We start from the raw sequence: 21,896 nt of genomic DNA, 5'->3' as shown, positions 1-21,896 counted from the left end.
ATCCTGAAACAAAATCTCCTTTGTGTTCTTACAGATCACTGAGAATAACTACTATGGGGCTACTGACTCAGTTTTGACATTTTCCCACTTATTCTATATTTTTCAAAAGTGCCTTTTGAATGATGATGGACTCTACTATGTAATGCCATTTGCCCAGTAGGATGGAGTTTATTTACAGTGTCATATAAATGGCAACCTTGTAATTATAAATCTTCATTTTTTCCCCTATTTATACTTAAATTGACATTTGCTCTTTGTATTCTTCCCACCTCCAAATTTAGAAAATATTGTGGCTCAAAGAATCAGAAAACTTTAAAAAAATGAAAAAAAAATATTGCCAAGTCTATTTCTTAATTAAGTGAAAATTAAATGAAAAAGCAAATTGGCCAAATTTCTAAAATCTTAAACAGATGGCTACCAAAAGCCAAACTCAAACAATAAAACCCCTATTTTAATAGGCTCAAAAAGGTTGACAGGTAAAATACAAAACACCCAATTAAACTTGATTCCGATAACAAGTGACATTTTACTATAAGTATCTCCCCAATATCGCGCCTTCTGTGTTTTTATTTGCTAAATTTGGCAACCCTAAAGATTGATGTCATTTCTCTTGTGTGTGTTAGTTGCTCAGTTGTGTTCGGCTCTTTGTGACTCCATGGACTGTAGCCTGCCAGGCTCCTCTTTCCATGGAATTCTTCAGGCAATAATACTGGAGTGGGTAGCCATTCCCTTCTCCAGGGAACCTTCCCAACCCAGGGATCCAACCCAGGTCTCCCACTTTATAGTCAGACTCTTTACCATCAGAGCCACCAGGGAAGCCATCAATATTGTGAGTAAAATTCCCACTATTTTCAAAAAGTAGAAAGCAACAACATTTGGCTCATAAAAAAATGGAAATTTAAAGTCCTGAATAACAAAAGTTAAATCAATTTCATTCATGCAGAACTGTGTATACAGGGTTATCAATGTCCACATATCCCAGCTCCAAAGAAACACCAATTCTTGTTAACCTGCACAGAATTATAATACTTTGAGCTCTAAATTATTCAGCCGACCTTGTAGGACAGAATTGTATTGTTTTTCCTCATTCTATGCGTTCCACAATTTCAATTTAAATTCCGAGATCCTTCATCAGGAGATTCAACTGTTTGGTCTTTTCAGGATTAGAAAAGCCATGCTCATGCACTAACTATATATCATCCAAAATTTCCTTCCTATTCGCTGGTAAGACTTCCTTACAAGTGAAATATCTGGAAATAGCATTTCCAATGTTAGCTCATTTGTGCCTTACATTTATTTTTCAAACATTAACTACCTATAATGTGTCAGGCACCCTGTTAGATGCTAGAAATACCCGACAAGAAAATCAAAACATGTCAACAGTAAAACATTTTTGTTTTCTTTCAAAAGACTTGCTGCCTATGAGGCAGCTAGAAAAAGAATTATTATTCACACATTACAGGTGAAGGAGCTAAGTGACCAAGAATTAAATGGTCTTATCTAAAGGTCCCACATTAAGAAGTAGAGCCAGGGATTCAATAACCGTCCCTCGTTTCAGGCTCAGGGCACTTTCCAGGATTTCTTCAAAGGAAAATCCAGACTACTTAGTATCTTCACCACTCAATTTACCAGGAGCAAAAAGGAAAGCGTCTTGTATCCCTCTGTAATGTCCACGTACTCTTAAAAGTGGAACAGGTGTTCCCGAGTGCTCAGGAGAAGCAATGCATTTTGTGGGAGTTAAAGATCCCGAGCAGCGGTTGTAACCAGACCAATTAATCTGTGGAAACCGCAGCACTCAGCCAAGTCGATGCTGTTTCAATTGGGTGTCACAGGTGACTCATCAAAGATGGCTTGCTTTTTGGCCTCCTGATATTTTTCTTAGGGGTGAGGTGTCAGGTTTCCTTCCCATTTTTGGACAACAGCTCTCTTGTCCATTTCCAAAATTTTCTCGTTTCACAGCCCTCACATGGACCCCCGCTTTCGTACCGGAAGCTAGTCATTGGCAGGAGGTTTAGGAAACGAAGAACCAGGTGGGGGGAAAAAAAAAAAAAAAGAATCGGGGGCCTGGAGAGAGGCCTAAAATGGGGAAATTTGCACTTCAAGAGCTTTCCCTACCCCAGCCTCTCAGAATGACAGCTCGCCTCAGCCAGAAGACTACCTCTTCCGGCAGGCACTGCGCGCCCCACAGACACAGGCTGGCGGGCTCCCTGCTCTCCGCCTCCACCCAAAACAGCCAATAGAAATTCCGAGCTTGGGCCTCCGCCCTACACGGACCACGCGGGAGCGGGGGCAATAAAACTACATTTCCCGACGTGCCGTTGCGCTTCTCGTGGCCAATAGACCCCCTGATTTCGGAGCTTAGGGGCGGAGCCGGATGCATAGGTCACCCCATTGGCTAGGGACGGCTTAGAAGAGCCGGAACCCGGGAGAGAGAGAAGCGAAATGACATTTCCTCTTTAAATAGCTGGAGCCCGGGCCGCGTCTAGAAATGGCCGCGTCGGCAGGTGGGTCGTGTGGTGGCTAGGGAGGTGTGGAGGGGAGGTGGGCCGGGGGCCAAGTTCGGGCTGCGAGCTTAGGCGGCGGCGATGAGGACTGGGAGAGAAGGATGGAGAGGTGGACAGAGATGAGTAGAGGGAAGATGAATGGCGTGGAGGGAGGTGGGCGGTCCGGCAGGACAGGGATGGGGAGGCCGGGTACCCGCCGCCGCTCTGACCTGTTCGCAGGGCGGTTGAGGAGGCACTGGCGGCCGCCATCCATCGGGCTTCCCTTGTGAGGCTCCTGCCCTCCGCTCTCAGCTGGGACGTTCTGGCTGTCGGCGGAGTCGCCGCAGACACCTCGCCTGTTCTGCCTGCGCGGTCTGTCGGCGAGCACGGGGCTTCGGGCTCGCCGGGCTCCGGGAGAAGCAGGCTGGTGTTTGAACTTGCATCGCACCTCGCTCTTTCCCTTATCCTATCTCGCGTTCTCATTAAGGGAGTCTATATACATATGTGTATTTTTGTAGCGGGGAGAAAGCAAGCCAAGCCAACAAACAACCCCCAGCCCCATCCCACAGACAACAACAAAACAAACAAACACAAAAACAAAAAATAAAACCCGCAACGCCGAAACTGGCCCCGAACTTCTTGTGGTTGTACGATTTTTCTCCTCCTAGATTTAAGTAAGTCTTCCCCAACACCGAATGGAGTTCCATCTTCAGACACAGCCAGCGATGCCATGGACCCCTTGCATGCTTGCAGTATTCTTAAGCAACTCAAAACAATGTACGATGAAGGACAGCTGACAGACATTGTAGTGGAAGTGGATCACGGGAAAACATTTTCCTGTCATAGAAACGTTCTTGCTGCAATCAGCCCTTACTTCAGGTATGATGTTGGTGGAAACCTCTATTGATGTCTGCACCGAGTCCCCTTCCTCCTTCAGTACTGCCCACTTCATTTTTATATTGAGATGCAACAATGACTGAAACTAATGCATTTGTTTCCTAAGAATAAATAGCAGGCCCTATTTTATTAAGCCCCCCCCCCCACCTTTTTAAAAAAAGCTGACAGATTCTTCTAGAATTCAGATGACTGGTTTTAAGTCAGTGAATATGTTTTTGTTTGTATGTTCCAGAAAAATCTAAAATTGCACTGCCCAATATGGCAGCCACTAGTCACGTGTGGCTAAACTTCACTTATCTAAAATTAAATAAAATAAAAAAAATTCAGTTCCTCAGGTACACTAACCACATTTAAAGTGCTCAGTAGCCACATGTAGGTAGTGGTTGCCCCACTGTACAGCCCAGAAACAGAACCTTTCCATCATTGGAAGTTTTATTGGACAGTGCTGATCTGGAATTTGTTCCAGAAATTTATCCAGGATTTCTTTAGTGCATGTTAACTCTTTTAGAATTTAAAAATTAATAGCGTTTTCTTTTAAAAACAAATTGCCCACTTAATGGACTGTCTTAATCCCATGATGGTAACAGCAGTGAAATAAAAATCAGTGAAATACAGTTTCTATGTGTGTTAGGCTCCACACTAGTGACTATTTCTAAGATTTCCAGAAGTATTTTAGAGGTCATTTTCATTTATATTCATCTTTATATATTATAAAACTTGGAAAAGTAAAATTTCAAAACTTGGGTCTAAAAAATAATGTCATACTCTAAGAAAAGATCAGTGATAAAGGCAATTTCCTGTTGAAGTTTAACTTTTTGTTTGAAGTGCTCACTTTAAGCCTTTTTGTTTTCAAAAATGGTGCATGAATGACTGTGAAGTAATTTTCTCAACCACACGGTAAATGTATTTTTTCCTTTTGAAGGTGCTTACCATTATAGGGCATATAGCAGTGTAATGTTCCAGACAGTAGTTTCTGGTTCCTCCTTCTCAGAATACTGGGTTACATATAGTCACTTCAGTTTGATGTTTGTGATGTAACCATTTAGATTTACATTGGATAGGCCACTGGACTATTAAGTATTAACCATAACAAGGGAGTGACCTGGAAAGAAAAAAGAAGAAACTGGTATACACAAAAGGTATGAAGTTTGGCCTCTATTGAAAATTGCTGGTGAGATTCAGTTATCTAGGTTATCCATTAGATATGGTTAGGTCATTTATGTGTTTATACATGCTATAGTTACTGCTGATCAAGTTCTAGGCAAAGCTCACTTTACCTATGTCACTTTATATAATCTTTGTAATTCTGTCTCTACACTCTTGTTATTACCCTTTTACATGTGAAAAAACTGAGGCTCAAAGAGGTTAAGTGAACTGCCTAAATCATCTAACTAGTAAGTGGCAGAGGCTGGATTTGAGTCCAGAGTCAGGCTTCTTAGTCACTGTATAACTTTTAAGGAACAAGAGTGTGTCCTCTTTAAATTTTAATTTACAGAAGTGTTAATTGTATATTAGATTTAAATAGTAAAAAAAAAATTGAAACTTTAAAGTGAAAATATTTATTCAGTGTAATTTTATATTCTGGCTTATTTCATTTGAATATCACACTTGCTTAAAATTAGTTTTGAGGACCTGAGAGATCTCTTGGAAAGACGTACACTGCAGTAGATTTTCTTGCTTTCCAAGAAGTTAAGGAAATGCTTGGAAGACTTTCTAAGCATAAGTTAGGTGAAGTCAAATGAAGGTATTTGGCTAGAAGACTCAAGGATTAGGTTCTTCTCACTTGACTAGAGCTTTTTGTACAGAAGTTTCTTGGGCACCAGTTGTTGCACCTTATGTGAGATGTAGAAAGTCATACTTAATATTTGCAAATCTTGCATCACTGATGGAAAAAATAGAATAGCTTGCAATCTGCCATGGCTGTTTCCTGATCCCAGAGACTTGTCAGAAATAAAATGTGTATGATTATTAGAAACATGTTGCTCAGGATTTTTGTGTGAGGAAGTACTCCCACTTTATATAGAGTTTACATAAAGAACATGATAGACCAGAGGAGAACTTGCATGTCACATTGCTGTGTGTGAGGCCAGCTTATTCAAGTCAGTAGAGTAGCTCCCTTGATAAAGGGTTATGTGGTAATGTTCTCCTTTGGGATTTAATCTTTGCATAATGAAGGGCTTTCTTTTTCTTTTTAATTGGGACCTATATAACTGAGTTTTTCAGTACCTGAATTTAAAAGCAGCTCATACATTGGAACATTTAGTTTTCAGTCATTTAAGGGGAAAAAAAAAGTCTGCAGGATATGAAATTTTGCATAATAGAAGTAAAATTAGGACTCAAAGGATGGTTAACCCAGGTAACAAGCCAGGTCCAGGTACCCCTGTATACTTCCAATATTACATATTGCATTTTTGAATTAATTTCATGTTTTTGACAAAGATGTTAAAGTGGTCTGAAATCTTCCCACTCTTTTTTCATAACATCACACTTAAAATAGGAGAGGTCTGGATCTGAATAATCAAGTTTATCACCAGTGTTAGGTCAATATCTTCAACAGACATCTATTAAGCATTCTAGGGCATACCATCCTTTTCTCAAGAGGATTTTAAAAGAGCTTTTGACCTTTTTCTAAGTTTCATTTTAAGAACTGCTTAGAAAGAAACATCAAAGGAGGGAGAAGAAAGGCAAATGATGTTTATAAATGACTAGGACTTTAAATAAAAAGCTAGGCTTTTGACTTCTTAATGGTTTGGCCAAGAAAGTACCATGCTGTGCTGTCTTAGTCGCTCATTCTGACTCTGTCCATGGAGATTCTCTAGGCAAGAATACAGGAGTGGGTTGCCATGCCCTCTTCCAGGGGATTTTCCCAACCCAGGGATCAAACCCAGGTTCTCCCGCATTGCAGGTGGATTCTTTACCAGCGGAGCCACCAAGGAAGCCCAAGAATACTGGAGTGGGTAGCCATCCCTTCTCCAGGGCATCTTCCCCACCCAGGAATCAAACTGGGGTCTCCTGCATTGCAGATGGATTCTTCACCAGCTCAACTACCAAGGAAGCCCTGAAAGTACCATAAAAGCACATTAAAAAGGAAAAGAAAGCTTGGTCTCAAAGACAAAAACCTGGAATTTTTGAAAACGAACAAAATCAGATCTGCAACAAATCAGTTAATTCTTAAATTCTCTTTAGAAGTAGGCATTTTATTAATATTAACCCTAGCCAGATCTTTATTTATGGCCTCCCAGGTGGCTCAATGTTAAACAATCCATCTGTGATGCAGGAGACAGGGGTTCAATCCCTGGGTTGGGAAGATCTCTCGGAGAAGGATATGGCAACCTACTCCAGTATTCCTGCCTGGGAAATCCCAGGACAAAGGAGCCTGGAGAGCTACAGTCCCTGGGGTTGCAAAGAGTCAGATACGACTGAGCATCAATGAGGCTAACATTTTTATTTATAAATAGATAAAACTATGGTAACTTTGAGAAAATAACATATATTGCTTGATTTTCTCAAGCAAAAGGATAACTGATGAATTGATGTGCTTTATATTCTTTATAGTGATCAAGGAAGCATTCAAAGGATAATTATGTTAAAAAGGAGTAGGGAGAAAATAAGAACTTCTGAAGAACATCTTATGTTTCTAAGCTAAAATTTTTAAAGATACATTTTGGGTAGAGGTTGCCTTGTAAATTTCCACTGGGTTATGAGAAGTTCTATTAGACAGTCTCTATATGCTAATGTGTCACACTGATACCCCATAGGTATTTGAAAACTTTCTGACTGACCTGGTGATTGAAAATCTTAACTCCCTAAAGCAACTTGACCAGAAGCCTGCATGGGGTTCCAAGGAAAATAAGATGTCCTAGAATATGTCTTGCCACTTTTCAGTTTGATTTAGTTAGGTATACTCTGCTTTTCTCAGAGTTGGCACAAAGTAGACCGACTGGTCCTGAGAACAGGGTTTCTTTGAGATTAGCCAGATTAAATCCTTCTGCTAGATGATCCACTTTATCCCTTTCCTGATATTCAGGATATCAGGAAACACATTAAGACATGTTTTTCAATTTCAAAAGGTGATCCTTGTGATAACTTTATGCTTTTACAAGCTTGCCACAATAATTTTTATTTGTAGTGCACATAAATTCACCACTCTTTCCTTCCTAGATCCATGTTCACTAGCGGCCTTACAGAAAGCACTCAAAAAGAAGTTCGAATTGTTGGTGTTGAAGCCGAGTCGATGGATTTAGTGTTGAACTATGCCTATACCTCCAGAGTTGTTCTGACAGAGGCCAATGTTCAAGCCTTGTTCACTGCAGCTAGCATCTTCCAGATTCCCTCCATCCAAGACCAGTGTGCTAAGTACATGATCAGTCATTTGGACCCACAAAATTCTATCGGGGTCTTCATCTTTGCTGATCATTACGGTCATCAGGAACTTGGAGATCGATCTAAAGAATACATTCGTAAAAAGTTCCTGTGTGTCACCAAAGAACAGGAGTTTCTTCAGCTGACAAAAGACCAACTGATAAGTATCCTAGACAGTGATGATTTAAATGTAGACCGGGAAGAGCATGTTTATGAGAGTATTGTAAGGTGGTTTGAACATGAACAGAATGAAAGAGAAGTGCACCTTCCAGAAATTTTTGCCAAATGCATACGTTTTCCTCTGATGGAAGACACCTTTATAGAGAAAATTCCACCTCAGTTTGCACAGGCTATCGCCAAAAGCTGTGTGGAAAAGGGACCAGCCAGTCCCAATGGCTGTACACAGAGACTTGGAATGACTGCATCGGAAATGATCATATGTTTCGACGCAGCCCACAAACACTCAGGAAAGAAGCAAACAGTGCCTTGTCTAGATATATTCACAGGAAGAGTGTTCAAACTATGCAAACCACCAAATGATCTGAGAGAAGTTGGAATTCTTGTATCACCAGATAATGATATTTACATTGCAGGAGGGTACAGGCCAAGCAGCAGTGAGGTATCCATTGACCACAAGGCAGAAAATGATTTCTGGATGTATGACCATTCCACCAACAGGTGGCTTTCCAAACCCTCCTTGCTTCGAGCCAGAATAGGCTGCAAACTGGTGTACTGCTGTGGTAAGATGTATGCAATCGGAGGGCGTGTCTATGAAGGTGATGGAAGAAACTCACTAAAATCTGTGGAGTGCTATGACAGCAGAGAGAACCGCTGGACTACTGTTTGCGCCATGCCTGTTGCAATGGAGTTTCATAATGCCGTGGAATACAAAGAGAAGATCTATGTTTTACAGGGTAGGTGTCTAAGTGGTTAAAGTATTTATTGGAGTAGTCTGTTCTTTAAGGGACTAGTAAAGAAAATAAAATTTTCAATCAAAAAAGGCAGGTGCTTTCAAGTTCCTAAAATGATCATGTAAGTTTTTTATGTTCTTACTGTCTTTTGACATCATGTGACATAAGTATTTTTGAAAACTTTTTTTCCCATAAATAATAGTTCAGCATTTGAGAAAAACTATTTCTGTGCCATTTTAAAGACTTTAAACAAGGAAGCAAGTTTGATACATGACTTTTTGCAGTTGAATGATATATAATCAAGGGATGGTAGCAAGTATTCTTCTTATGGAACTTACTGGACTAGCTTAAAAGAGAAAAAAAGAACAAAGCCTCAACTGCAGTTATACTATTCAGTTGCCAAAGAATTTTGTATGAAGTCTTATGATGGCAAAGGTTATGAAACTCACTTACAAAGAGTTTGAAATCACACTGTTCAAGATTTTAATTTCACTGCAGTTAATGTTGTCATCCATAATACAGTGTTTTCAATTTTTTTTTCACTGAAAAATTTTGAGATGTCATCTTTTTAACCTTATAAGATGAGCGGGATGGTAATATGCTTAGCTTAAAAATTTTTGTTTAAACAATTGAAGACTGGTACCTTGGTAAAGATACAAGAAAGAGGAACTGAGTAACAGTAAATAAGATACTTGATTCAAGGTTCTGATTTGTGCTAATCTTTTCCTTGTGTTTGGTTTCTTATTTTAGTTGCTTGAATGCTGAATACAGTATTGACAATACCAACATCCTTCTTCTTCTTTGGCATTTCTTAACTGCTTATATATAAATGCTTTTCTTCACTACTATAAAAAAAAATAAGGAAAGGGGTGCAACTTCTGTGTAGATACATGTGACTTTTTAGTTTTTTTCCCCATTGTAAGTTTTTTTTTTTAATGTTCTTTGCCGTAATCCTTTATTTGACTTAAAATTTCTTAGAAATGCCTAAACCCATTTGTTTAAACTTCAGTGTAAAGTTAATTCTCCAGAGAGAGTAAGGAATACTCTCTTGTGCCTCATTTTAATTGAATGGAAGCCTGAGATGATGTAGGTTTGTTGGTCTTGCCAAAAAATGGAGTATCTGAATGAATGTAAAATCTATCAAGAATGGTTAGAAAGGGCTTCCTGGGTGGCTCAAGTGGTGAAGAATCTGCCTGCAGTCCTGGAGAGCCAGGTTTGATCCCTGGGTTGGGAAGAGCCCCTGGAGAAGGGAATGGCTACGCACTCCAGTATTCTTGCCTGGAGAATTCCATGACCTGAGGGGCCTGGTGGGCTAGAGTCCATGGGGTTGCAAAGAGTTGGATACAACTCAGCCAGTAACACATTCACTTACATGGTTGGATAGGTTATATCATCCAATATGGTGAAGCTCTCTCTTCATAGATTTTTGGTTTTACTGGCTAAGCAGTTATTTTTCAGTAGAGACAGAATTAATTAGAAGACTCCCAAATGGAATGTAAAGGTTGTATATTAATTTAAATACTAAAGCAAAGTAACAGTGAATTAACAGAATTTCAGGGTTGGAGTGAACATTGTTTAATCAGATTGTATAAGACAAATCTGAGGCACTGAGGGTTTTAATTGCCCATTACTGGTTTTAGTTTATTAAAGACGACTTTAGGTTTTAAAAATCAACTTGTAAAATGTATTATCTTTCCTCTTTATAAGAAATTTGTAGCAAGGTAGTACATGGTAAAAAGTGTTCATTCCTGTCTTCTTTATTAAGAATCCTGTTACATTTTAGTCAAAAAGCATAGGGAATATGCAGGCAAAAGCTGAGAGTTTAACAAGCTATTTTATGAAAACCTGGATTTTTTTCAGCATCACTTTTTTTTATTAGGTAGGCAGTTATATTTATCGATAGGAGTTAACCTAGTTCAGAACAGTTTTCAAGGGGAAGCTCAATTTAGAAGTAGGTACTTCTGATCTAAACAAAGCCTCTTAATATAAATAAACTTGACATGAATAGTCAGAAGATCATGCCCTACTGTCAGTGGCTATTGGAGTACCACTTAATCTGATCATAAAGGGTTCAGATTTTCATATCAAAGATTTTATTTGATTCTTTCAAATCAAAGATTTTAATGTTATAATTAGCCAAGCTCTTGTAAATTTTCACTAGCTTAATTCTTTTAGACATTTTTACATCGGCAGTGTGACTCAGCACACCTTTTCATTGTCAAAACAGAATGGAAACTGCCTCAATTCTATAAATGATGTGCATGTTTTCTATCAGCTTAAGGTCATATTTTCTCCTCTTGATATTTGTCTTTGCCTTATAGCAACACTAAAGTAAACACATTAGTGGCTCATAGATACAAATCTGAACAATTCTATGTACTACCTTATAATTAAATAACTAGCACATAAATTTATAGTGGCTTATTCATGATTGAACCTATATTCATATTTTGATCTTACTGGCTAACCATTAGTAATAATACTTTTTATAAGAGCTGGCTTAAAATCAATTTTCTGAAATACCCAGATATTTGGATAGAGTAAATGAAACCAAGCTCTTAACCCTTATACTGCCATCAAGCCAAAGTAACTTCTCATACTCACCCAGTTTGAATGCCCCAAATCAGGTTGATTCTAATATTATGTTATGTTATGCCATGAGATGTAGATGTTTTAAGCTATCTTATATTTAAATGTTCATATTCTTGTTTTGTTTTCTCTTTTTTTTTTTCCCTTTCTCTTTCTTTAGGAGAGTTTTTCCTCTTCTATGAGCCTCAGAAAGACTACTGGGGTTTCTTAACCCCCATGACTGTGCCTAGAATCCAGGGCTTAGCAGCGGTATACAAGAACTCTATCTACTACATAGCTGGAACCTGTGGAAATCATCAGCGGATGTTTACTGTAGAAGCCTATGATATTGAGCTCAATAAGTGGACTCGTAAGAAGGACTTTCCATGTGATGAGTCCATAAACCCATACCTTAAACTGGTACTTTTCCAGAATAAACTCCATTTATTTGTTCGAGCTACTCAAGTGACCGTTGAAGAACATGTCTTCAGAACCAGCAGAAAAAATTCCCTTTACCAGTATGATGATATCACTGACCAATGGATGAAAGTGTATGAGACCCCAGATCGCCTCTGGGACCTAGGCCGGCATTTTGAATGTGCTGTTGCTAAGCTGTATCCTCAGTGTCTTCAGAAAGTACTTTAATGAATGGCAGGCCTTAGTGAGCTCACCGGCATCTTGTGCTGGAGGAAACTTAGTCTTTCAGTGATAAGAAGTGCTGTCAGTATTTAAGAAAGCTGAAGAGAGTTTACATGTGGAGATGGGTGCTGTTTGAGATGACTGTAGGGAGGGATTTCTTTTCATCCATGTGATGTTTTCATTTCAGTAAGCAAAAGGTAACAAAGTGCAATTATCAGCATTTTTTTTTTTTCTGGTATAAAAGTAATCACATCATTCTAGAATTGTGTGATGAATAGTCACTGAGATACCAGACGAATTGACAACTATGCACTCTTAGAAGAGCAGTTAGGGTACTATGGATTAGAGACATCCAAAATAGTTTGATGTGACTTTTTATTTTAAATACGGGTAAAAATTTGAGGCAATATCACTAGGACTTTAGCTGTGACCTCTCTGCTACAGAGACGCACTAACTTAGATCCTCATTCTGAATATGTGTATATTTTGTGTACTGTTTTCACGTTTACTGGATTTAAATGTGTTATTAGAGTAGTTTGAAGGAAAAACAAATCAGTCTCAGAAAGAGCTTTTAGTTGGATTATTTTATATTTCCCATGTTACTTTAAGTTAAGCTAAAGTTTTAAAGTAGTTTTGTGTTGACAGTTTTTTCAAGTGCTAACACTGTCTCATTTTTTTTTTTTTTTTTAATCTGGAGTAGAGTTCAAATTCAAAGGTGGCTGGTGCTAGTATAATTTAACTCATGTGTATAGTTAGGTGTATTTCAAATGTCTGAGCCTATGCTTACCTTTCAAATTGGTATGTTAGTTTCATGACCATAGTACTTGACCTGCTGAACTCTTGTGATTTCACAAGATTCTCTACTTACATGATGGCAAGCTATGGCTAGTTACTGGTCTAACTGGATTCAATCTGAGAATAGTGAAAAGACTATTATCCTCATTTTGCACTAACATGGGGCATTTTGTTGCCTAACCTCCTTTCCATCCTCTACCTGTCCATTCATTATCGGTACAAACAGAGCAGAATGTGAAGTTTTAACTCCTACTTTTAAAATTCTGTTTTCCAGAAACATAAAACTCCTGCAATAGTCTCATTTAATGTCTTTTGCATTACCTATGACAATTAAAACCTCATTTAAAAAAATTTTTTTGCACTTAACAGTTATGAATAGTTTTGCATTGAAAACCTTTGTTCTAACTGCAGGTGACTGAGAAGGAAAAGTGTGAGTGAATAGAACCGTAGCATTATAGGTACTAAATCATTTTTCATATTTAACTGATTAATTTCTAACAGAAATACTCACAGAGAGGACAAACCAACTCATGTGTTATACCTAAGGCAGATATTTAGATCAGTAACTTATTTTTTACTCTTCCCAGAATAAGTAATAAAGGATATAAGTATAGCCAGAGTCTGTCCTTAACTGGAACATTTTGATTCCCTTAAAGAAAACAAACTGGCACGGTTTGTATTAAAAACTCTTGCACAAATTGTAATGTGATACTGTGAAACAAATCGAAAACATTGCCTCTTTGCATCACATACCTCGTTTTTCGGAAACTTTCCAAACTGCTTGTCTTAGCTCTCTACAAGCAGGGAATGTTTCCTGAAGCCGAATTGAAAGTGGACAGCATTTAGAGAATTGACATTTTAAAATCCAGTCTTGGGAAGCTGGGTACATGCTTTCTTCTTGCTGGCCTTGGTAGTGTGTCTATAGTCTCCTTACTGACTGTCAACTAATCACCTATTCTTTTTCTTCTCAGTTTTTCTTTATCTTCGTGCTGTTTTGGGGCTTTTTCTGTGAGCATTTTGAAGCATCTACACCGTGATGCATTGCCAAGGGGAGGAAAAACCAAACTAAACATTATAAGAGATGTTCCCATAATTTATTTTTGAAAGCTTTGTTGCTTCCTGAGACTTCTGCCGCTTTTTGACAATCTCCTGTATTTATTTAGAACACTGTGTTACTTGAAAACATGACATTAGACATTAACAATTTACATGTGCCGTGTGATGTATAGGAGTACAATGTACTGTGGTTAATTCTGCAGTCGATTTATTCTATTGATCTGCACAACAGTTGATCCTCTAACAATTGATCCTATAACAGTTTATATTGAGGGTGTGATCTAAGGATAGTGTGTCAAAGCCAAGGTTTAGAATTTGCTATGGAAGTATCAATAGAATATATATTGAATTTTGTATGAATAACTATTTGTTTAAATTATATAGCTGGGATATTTTGCCACTTTTCAGATGATTTCAGAAGAGGTTCTAGAAAACTAAGATTAGTAATATGTGTGGGTCTGTGTTTAGGTATTTAAGGTACATTTGCTTAGTATGATGAGAATATAAGTAAAAGGCATAATGGGTACTATAGAATTAAAATAGAGGGTGACAGACGCCAGTTCCACTTGAGCTTTGTTTTTGCATTTGAAGAAAGTATGTAGCACTTTCCTATGTATTTTTTATACATTGAAAACTGGATGTGGTATAACTATGTTATAGGGAAGTAGAAATTGTATTCTTTATTTTCCATCTTTGTTTTCTGTTATCCTACAAAGTTGATGCTTAAGCATCAAGCTGATTTCATGGGTGCATGAGAGAAAGTGGATGTGATCTTGCAAGGAATCAGATTTTCTACGTGAAACAGTTTAAAATGGCATTCGATGTTCTGTGCTCAGGTATGTAGTTAAGTACTGTAGTCCTTTGGGGGCAAATGTGTAGATATTTTTAAACATTTTGCCATAATTGCACAATTTTTTGCATTTTTACCTGATGGCATTGTTTCTTGTAATAAAACTTTTTCTGACGGAAAAGTTCTATTGTCATAAATTGACCTCTGACCTAGCGAGTTTGGTGAAAATCATGTAATACCTTTTATTGGGAATTGGAGGAGATTTTTATCTACCAAATGCCTGGTCTCTGGTACAAAATGAACAAGGTAATCCATAATGCTTGAATAGTGCTCTTGAAATTCTGAAGCAAGCTCACTCATCGGTAGCCCCTTTGTTGAGTGGTTCTGCCCTCATCTCTTGGTGTCCCACTCCTCTCTCTCACAATTCATGTCAACCCATAAGGAAATCCTGTTGCCTCTTCCTTCAAAATAGACCTCGATTCTCACCACATATCTCTTGCACCACTATCACCCTAGTCTAAACTAACCGACCTTGTCTGCCTTAATGCTGTGCCACTGAATTGATCTTTTCTCCATCACCTTTGTCTCCTTGTAATCTATTCTGTCCACACAGTAGCCAGAGCAATCCTGTTGAAACATAAGTCAGATTACTTTCTTCTGCTCTGATCCCAGTGCCTCCCCATCTCCCTTCATGTGAGAGCCACACCCCTTCCTCCCATGATCCATCCCAACCCTACTCTTGGGACCACATTGCCGTTCCACCTGCTCACTCCATTCCAGCCACACTGACTGCTGTTCCAAGTCCCTCCAACACTGAGGCCTTTTTCTTTGCTGTGTCTTCAGCTGAGGAAGCCCTGACAACGCACTTATTTCAGTATTAAAACTCCAGACAGGCCTTCCCTGACTACTTTGTGTAAAACAATGCCTTCCAAACTCACCCCCACCCATACCACCAGTCTTTTCTCTCTTTATTTTTCATACATCTCCCCCCATTCAAATGTAAGTTCCATGAAGGCAAGGGATTTATTTTATTTCTTGTTCACCTCAGCGCAGCGCCTGGAACCTACAAGGCATTCAAAGTTTGTAAAAACCAAATTTTCATTTCAGTCTTAGAAAACCCTGAGAAGTGGCAGAACCAGTGCTATCACCTCTGTTTTATCAGACCAGAAACACAAAGCCCAAGTAAATTGCTGAGGGTCATGTAACTAATGAGACGCTCACCCGGGATTAGAGCCAAGCACTCCACTTTGACTCAATCTAGTTCTGACAGGTGCTCCGTTGAAAAGTGAAAGTGAAAGTCGCTCCATTGTGCCTGACTCTCTGCTACCCCACGGACTATACAGTTTATGGAATTCTCCAGGCCAGAATACTAGAGTGGGTAGGCTTTCCCTTCAGGGGATATTCCCAACCCAGGGATCGAACCCAAGTCTCCCGCATTGCAGGCGGATTCTTTACCAGCTGAGCCACCAGGGAAGCCCAAGAATACTGGAGTGGGTAGCCTATCCCTTCTCCAGGGGATCTTCCTGACCCAGGAATCAAACCAGGGTCTCCTGCATTGCAGGCAGATTCTTAACCAATTGAGCTATCACGGAAGCCCTAGTTTCTCCATTGTGTGTTAGTTGTTCAGTCTCGTCCAACTCTTTGCGACCCCATGGACTGTAGCTCGCCAGGCTCCTCCATCCACGGGATTTTCCAGGCAAGAATACTGGAGTGGGTTACTAGTTCCTTCTAAACAAAACTGATAGAAAAGCAGATGCTCTACATTTTGTGTTTACTGGTTGCCTTTTCTGAGTCCCACCTTTTTTCCAATACTATTATTTAAATTATCTACTGTATGTCACGGGATTGCAAAGAGTTGGACACAACTTAGCAACTGAACAACAACAACTCTATGTTATATAGACTGTGATTAGCTCTCAACAAGGGAATGCACCCCACCTGCACTCCTATAATTACATCATTATGCTTATATGCCACTGTACTGAGTTCTATCCCTCAAACAAGTTGATGAAAAGGCTTGAGAAATACTGATTTAAATTAGAGTGCTGTTACTTTCGTTCTCTGTGAAGTTAAAATAACTTGCCAAATTAAAATCTTGGCTGTATGACTGTTTTGTTTTTTCTTAATTGACAAATTATTTGCAAATACAAAAATTAAAAATAAGTGGTCTGGAATCTAACTCTTCAGAAAGTGAAAGAAAGTGAAAGTGAAGTTGCTCAGTTGTGTCTGACTCTTGGCGATCCCATGCCCGTGGGATTCTCCAGGCAGGAATACTGGAGCGGGTTGCCATTTCCTTCTCCAGAGGATCTTCCCAACACAGGGATCAAACCCAGGTCTCCCGCACGGCAGGCAGACTTTTATTGTCTGAGCCACCAGGAGCTCCAAAAGAATGCTGTAAATGACACCTAGTTTTTTGAAGTGAAAGTTGGAATTTGATAAAATGGAGTAAGGAAAAAAGTATTTTCCCTCAGTTAATGTATCCCTCAATTGATGCTTTCAAACTGTGGTGTTGGAGAAGACTTTTGAGAGTCCCTTGGACAGCAAGGAGATCAAACTAGTCAGTCCTAAAGGAAATCAACCCTGAATAGTCATTGGAAGGACTGATGCTGAAGCTGAAGCTCCAATACTTCGGTCACCTGATATGAACAGCCGACTCATTGGATAAGACCCTAATGCTGGGAAAGATTGAAGGCAGAAGGAGAAGAGGATGTCAGAGGATGAGATGGCTGGATGTATCATCAATGCAATGTACATGAACTTGGGCAAACTTTGGGAGATGGCGAGGGACAGGGAGGCCTAGCATGCTGCAGTCCAAGGGGGTCTCAAAGAGTCAGACATAACTAGGTAACTGAACAAATGTGTCTAGTATATACTAAAGGTTCTTGACTTGAAACTTTGGTAGACAGAATTTAAATGCCTTTCAAAAGTAACTATGAAGTGGTAGTATTACTACTACCAGTTCTAGTAAATATCAAGTCAATTTGTCCTTCATTCTCATTCTCCACACTTCATTTTGATGATCTGTATTTCTTTGGTAGAAGACCCCAGAATCTAGAGAGTTGGACATGTGGTTCATGGATTTGCTGATTCTCCTTCCTTTTTGGTAACCTTTAGCCTAGTTTACTTGTATAGGTTCATAAGGAAGCTATTCTACACATTTGAACAGGGGAATCAATAGGGCTGCCACCCCAGAGAAAGGAAAAAGTGAAGACATTCCATCATAAAGTATTATTTGGAGATTTAAATTGCTAAGCCACAGGCAAAATTTTAATTTATTAAAGTATAAAGTATTTTATGCCTACTGAGAGGGACATAGTTCAGTTTGACAGTAACCACAGACACAATATTCCACTTTTAAGTCATGCATTTTAAATCACTCAAATGATAGAAAGTATGTAACAAGCCTCCTACCAGCTACCGCCTCCATTATTTAAATCCACTTGCTCAAGAACCCTGCAGTTAGGCTTTTCGGATTTCATTGAGATGCCAATCCCAGGACTTTTTCTACTATCCATCAGCTCCTACTGGGGACTTTTTCTGAACTTACCCATCTTAAATTCCATAATCTATTCAAAATAATGCCATTTTACATTTCCTCAGTTCCTTCTTGTTACTGCTGCCATACTTGCCTGTAAAACCCCAACTCTGAAGATCCTGGCTATGAGCCTCCTCTGTGCTTGGGCCCTGAGTGGAGGAATATTGCTGGAGAAATTCCATATGTTCATACTGACTCTCTTTGACATGATGGACTTACCGTGGGTTCTCAGCATAATGGAGCAGTTTTTACCTTTTCTCAAACTTCTGTATGCCTATCTTTTATCCCTCTTGATTATTAGTTCTGTGCTTTTCTTCCTGATGTATCGAGGTGGCAGCCATTATATATATAGGTGCTCCCTTTCCTTCCACCATCTGCCTAAATCTTCTCTACTTGTCCTTTTAAAACATGTGAAGAAAATAAGCTTTTTCTATGCATAGTTGCTTTCTGCTCCAGTTCCTTCACCATCCCCTCTCCTAAGTCATCCAAAAATCCCCCTCAGATCATTTGACGAAAACAAAAAATGCACTTTTCTCAACCACTTAGCAAAACAAAAACAAACAACCACAGATTGTTCTTCAGTCCAGCAGCTCCCTCCACTTCGTGCCCCTACTCTCGGCTTCCATGAAAGCCACAGCTTTGTAATGGGGTTGTTCCTACAAATGTTCGATTTCCTAGCTTTCATTAACTCTTTAACCTGCTGCAGTCACTACGTTCTCCTCATAACCGAAACTCCTGTCATCAAGGTCTCCAACAACATTAAGCTGTAAATTCATTTTGCACATTTCCGTCCTTAACTCACTTGACTTCACAGATGTGTTCGGCACAGTTGACTCCCATATTCTGAAGCCTTCCTGGGACACCATGCCCTGAAAATTCTCGTTACTCACTTCTTACTAACCCCCCTTTACAGGGACCTTCTCTCCCTGAGTCCTCTTCTGTCTTCTCTTCTCAGCTGACCTCACCTATTTCTTTGGCATTGGAATGCTATATGCATACTGATGACTTTCAAATTTATATTTTCTAACCACATCTCAACTCCTGTCTCCAGGCTCCCATCCAACTGCCTACTAGATAGCTCCTGTTCGATTGGTGGACACATCTCAAGCTCAGCATCTTTAAATCCTCCTTTTCTATTATCCCCTGAAAAGCTCCATCTGCAAAGTGCAATTTATACCTGTCCACCCCTCTCCATTTCCACTACTCTCACCTATGCTGAAGCTAGACTTCTACTGCCCGGCCCACTACAGCGGCACCGTAACAGTTCTGCCTATTTCAACTTAAGCCACATCCTCAGTCTCCATTCCCAGTACAACAGCCAGAGTGATCTCACACAAACGGTACTGTGTTATTGCCAAGTGTGGAACATAGCAATTGCCTACCATCAGGTGCTACAGAAATGGCCTCCTGCTTACTCCTCCAGCCTTATCCAGTGCCACTTTCCCCCTGGCTACCTGTTCCTTAGGTCCACGGCTATGTCTAAAGATCTGTGCATGATTCTCCCACACACACTTGGCACTCACGGTTCCCATGCCTACTGACCTTTTTGACTTTCAGTTGTCATACAGGTATTCAAGTTAAGGCAGTTACCCCTGAGGAGCAGCTTACAACCAGTTCCTGATGGGAGCTGGTGGATAAACATCCCAGTTTCTTTCCATAGGTGGGATAAGTGAGGCATGTTCTCCACTGTCTCCTCGAGTTCCCCAATGAGAATGAGCCCTAGTTGCCCATAATACCTGCTTGATAACCATGTCTTCTCCTATTCATTTTCTTCCTATCCTACCAATGCTTCTTGGGACCACCTTCTCTCCCCATAATTAACTACCTGCATTCAGATCCTTGTTCTTGCACTCAAATCCTGGCTCATGACTGGCTTCTTCAATAACTCAACCTAAGACACTGGCCATTTTTTCAGTCCCTCAAGAAACCTATGTTATGGGCTCTGTTCATGCTGTCCCCTTGCACTTGAAAACTTCTGTCCTTCACCTCTGCTCTTTGCACAACGATTTTGTTCTTATATTTCAAGTCTCAATAAGATCTCGCTAGCTAAATCCTATTGCAGTTATTAAACTTTTGTTTAAAGAAAACAATCCTAAATGTATGACAAAACCCACTGGAAAAAAAAAAAATAATAAATAAATTAAAAAAAAAAAGAAAGAAAACAATCCTAAATGAACTAAATGTCCCTGTCATGTTAGATCTTACCACCCAAAGTGGTCTATTCTCCCACTGCTTTTTGCTGTCTAAACAGTTCCCCCACTAAACAGTTCTACAAGGGCGGAGCCCAGGCGTATTGTCATCCAATATTTGCCCATACCTGGAAGAGTGTCTCACATATAATTTTTTTTTAAATTATTTTTAATTGGAGAATAATTGCTTTACAATATTGTAAAGGTTTCTGCCATCCATCAACATGAATCAGCCACAGACATACTTCTCAAACCCTCCTTCTCAAACCATTCTCCTACCTTCCTTTGCATCCCACCCCACTAGGTTGTCACAGAGCATCAGTTTTGAATTCCCTGCTGTTTCACATTCAATCACTAAGTTGTGTCTGACTCTGTAACCCCATGAACTGCAGCATGCCAGGTTCCCCTCTACTTCACTATCTCCTGGAGTTTGCTCACATTCATGTCCATTGAGTCAGTGATGCTATTTAACCATCTTATCCTCTGCCTCCCTCTTCACATTTTGCCTTCAATCTTTCCCAGCATCAGGGTCTTTTCCAATGAGTTGGCTCTTCACATCAGATGGCCAAAGTTGGAGTTTCAGCTTAAGCATCAGTCCTACCAGTGAATATTCAGGACTGATTTCCTTTAGGATTGATTTCCTTGCAGTCCAAGGGACTCTCAAGAGTCTTCTCCAACACCTAGTTCAAAAGCATCAATTCTTTAGCACTCAGCCTTCTTTATGGTCCAACTCTCACATCCACACATGACTACTGGAGTCCCTGCATCATACAGCAAATCCCCACTGGCTATCCATTTTACATACTGTAATGTACATGTTTCAGTACTGCTCTCTGTGACCATAAGTCTGTTCTTTATGTCTGCATTTCTTTTGCTGCCCTGTACATAGGTTCATAAGTACCAACTTTTTAGATCCCATATATATATATAGGATAGAACAGAGAACATAGAACAGAGAGTTCTCATATATCCCACACCCAGTTTCCCTTATTATTAATGTATTAATAAGCTAATATAGATTCATTATAATTAACTAAATCCTATGGTTTTTCCAGTGGTCATGTATGGATGTGAGAGCTGGACTGTGAAGAAAGCTGAGCGCCGAAAAATTGATGCTTTTGAACTGTGGTGTTGGAGAAGACTCTTGAGAGTCTCTTGGACTGCAAGGAGATCCAACCAGTCCATCCTAAAGGAGATCAGTCCTGGGTTTTCATTGGAAGGACTGATGCTGAAGCTGAAACTCCGTACCTTGGCCACCTCATGCGAAGAGTTGACTCACTGGAAAAGACCCTGATGCTGGGAGGGATTAGGGGCAGGAGGAGAAGGGGACGACAGAGGATGAGATGGCTGGATGGCATCACTGACTCGATGGGCATGAGTTTGAGTAAACTCCGGGAGTTGGTGATGGACAGGGAGGCCTGGTGTGCTGCGATTCATGGGGTCGCAAAGAGTCAGACACAACTGAGCGACTGAACTGAACTGATACTTTACTAATAAATTCTTAGTTTTTACATAATGTCCTGTTAATGCTCCAGTATCTCATTAAGGATATATAACATTTAGTTGTTATGTCTCCTCAGGCTCCTTTTGGCTGTGACAGTGTCTCAGACATTCCTTGTTTTGGATGACTTTGACAGTTTTCAGAGACACTAGTCAGGCATTTAATACAAC

General features: G+C 39.7%; 1 protein-coding gene across 1 annotated transcript; it reads left to right on the top strand.

Moving 5' to 3' along the window:
- The first annotated feature begins 2,423 nt into the window (after positions 1–2,423).
- On the top strand, positions 2,424–14,682 carry KBTBD8 (kelch repeat and BTB domain containing 8). Its single transcript, XM_043886796.1, has 4 exons — positions 2,424–2,504; positions 3,152–3,362; positions 7,542–8,656; positions 11,403–14,682. The coding sequence occupies exons 1-4, from the start codon at positions 2,489–2,491 to the stop codon at positions 11,864–11,866; spliced, it is 1,806 nt and encodes a 601-aa protein (XP_043742731.1). The 5' UTR covers positions 2,424–2,488; the 3' UTR covers positions 11,867–14,682.
- The last annotated feature ends 7,214 nt before the right edge of the window (positions 14,683–21,896 follow it).

Source organism: Cervus elaphus, chromosome 24 (genome assembly GCF_910594005.1).
Source record: "Cervus elaphus chromosome 24, mCerEla1.1, whole genome shotgun sequence".
In the NCBI taxonomy this organism is placed as follows: domain Eukaryota; kingdom Metazoa; phylum Chordata; class Mammalia; order Artiodactyla; family Cervidae; genus Cervus; species Cervus elaphus.
Note: the sequence above shows the minus strand (reverse complement) of the source record. Positions and strands in the feature narration are given on the sequence as shown.

What these genes read in the sequence shown, in the direction of transcription:
- KBTBD8 (XM_043886796.1), top strand. An exon ending in GCAATCAGCCCTTACTTCAG is followed by an intron (nt 3,363 to 7,541) that starts GTATGATGTTGG and finishes TTTCCTTCCTAG; the next exon opens with ATCCATGTTCACTAGCGGCC. An exon ending in GAAGATCTATGTTTTACAGG is followed by an intron (nt 8,657 to 11,402) that starts GTAGGTGTCTAA and finishes CTCTTTCTTTAG; the next exon opens with GAGAGTTTTTCCTCTTCTAT.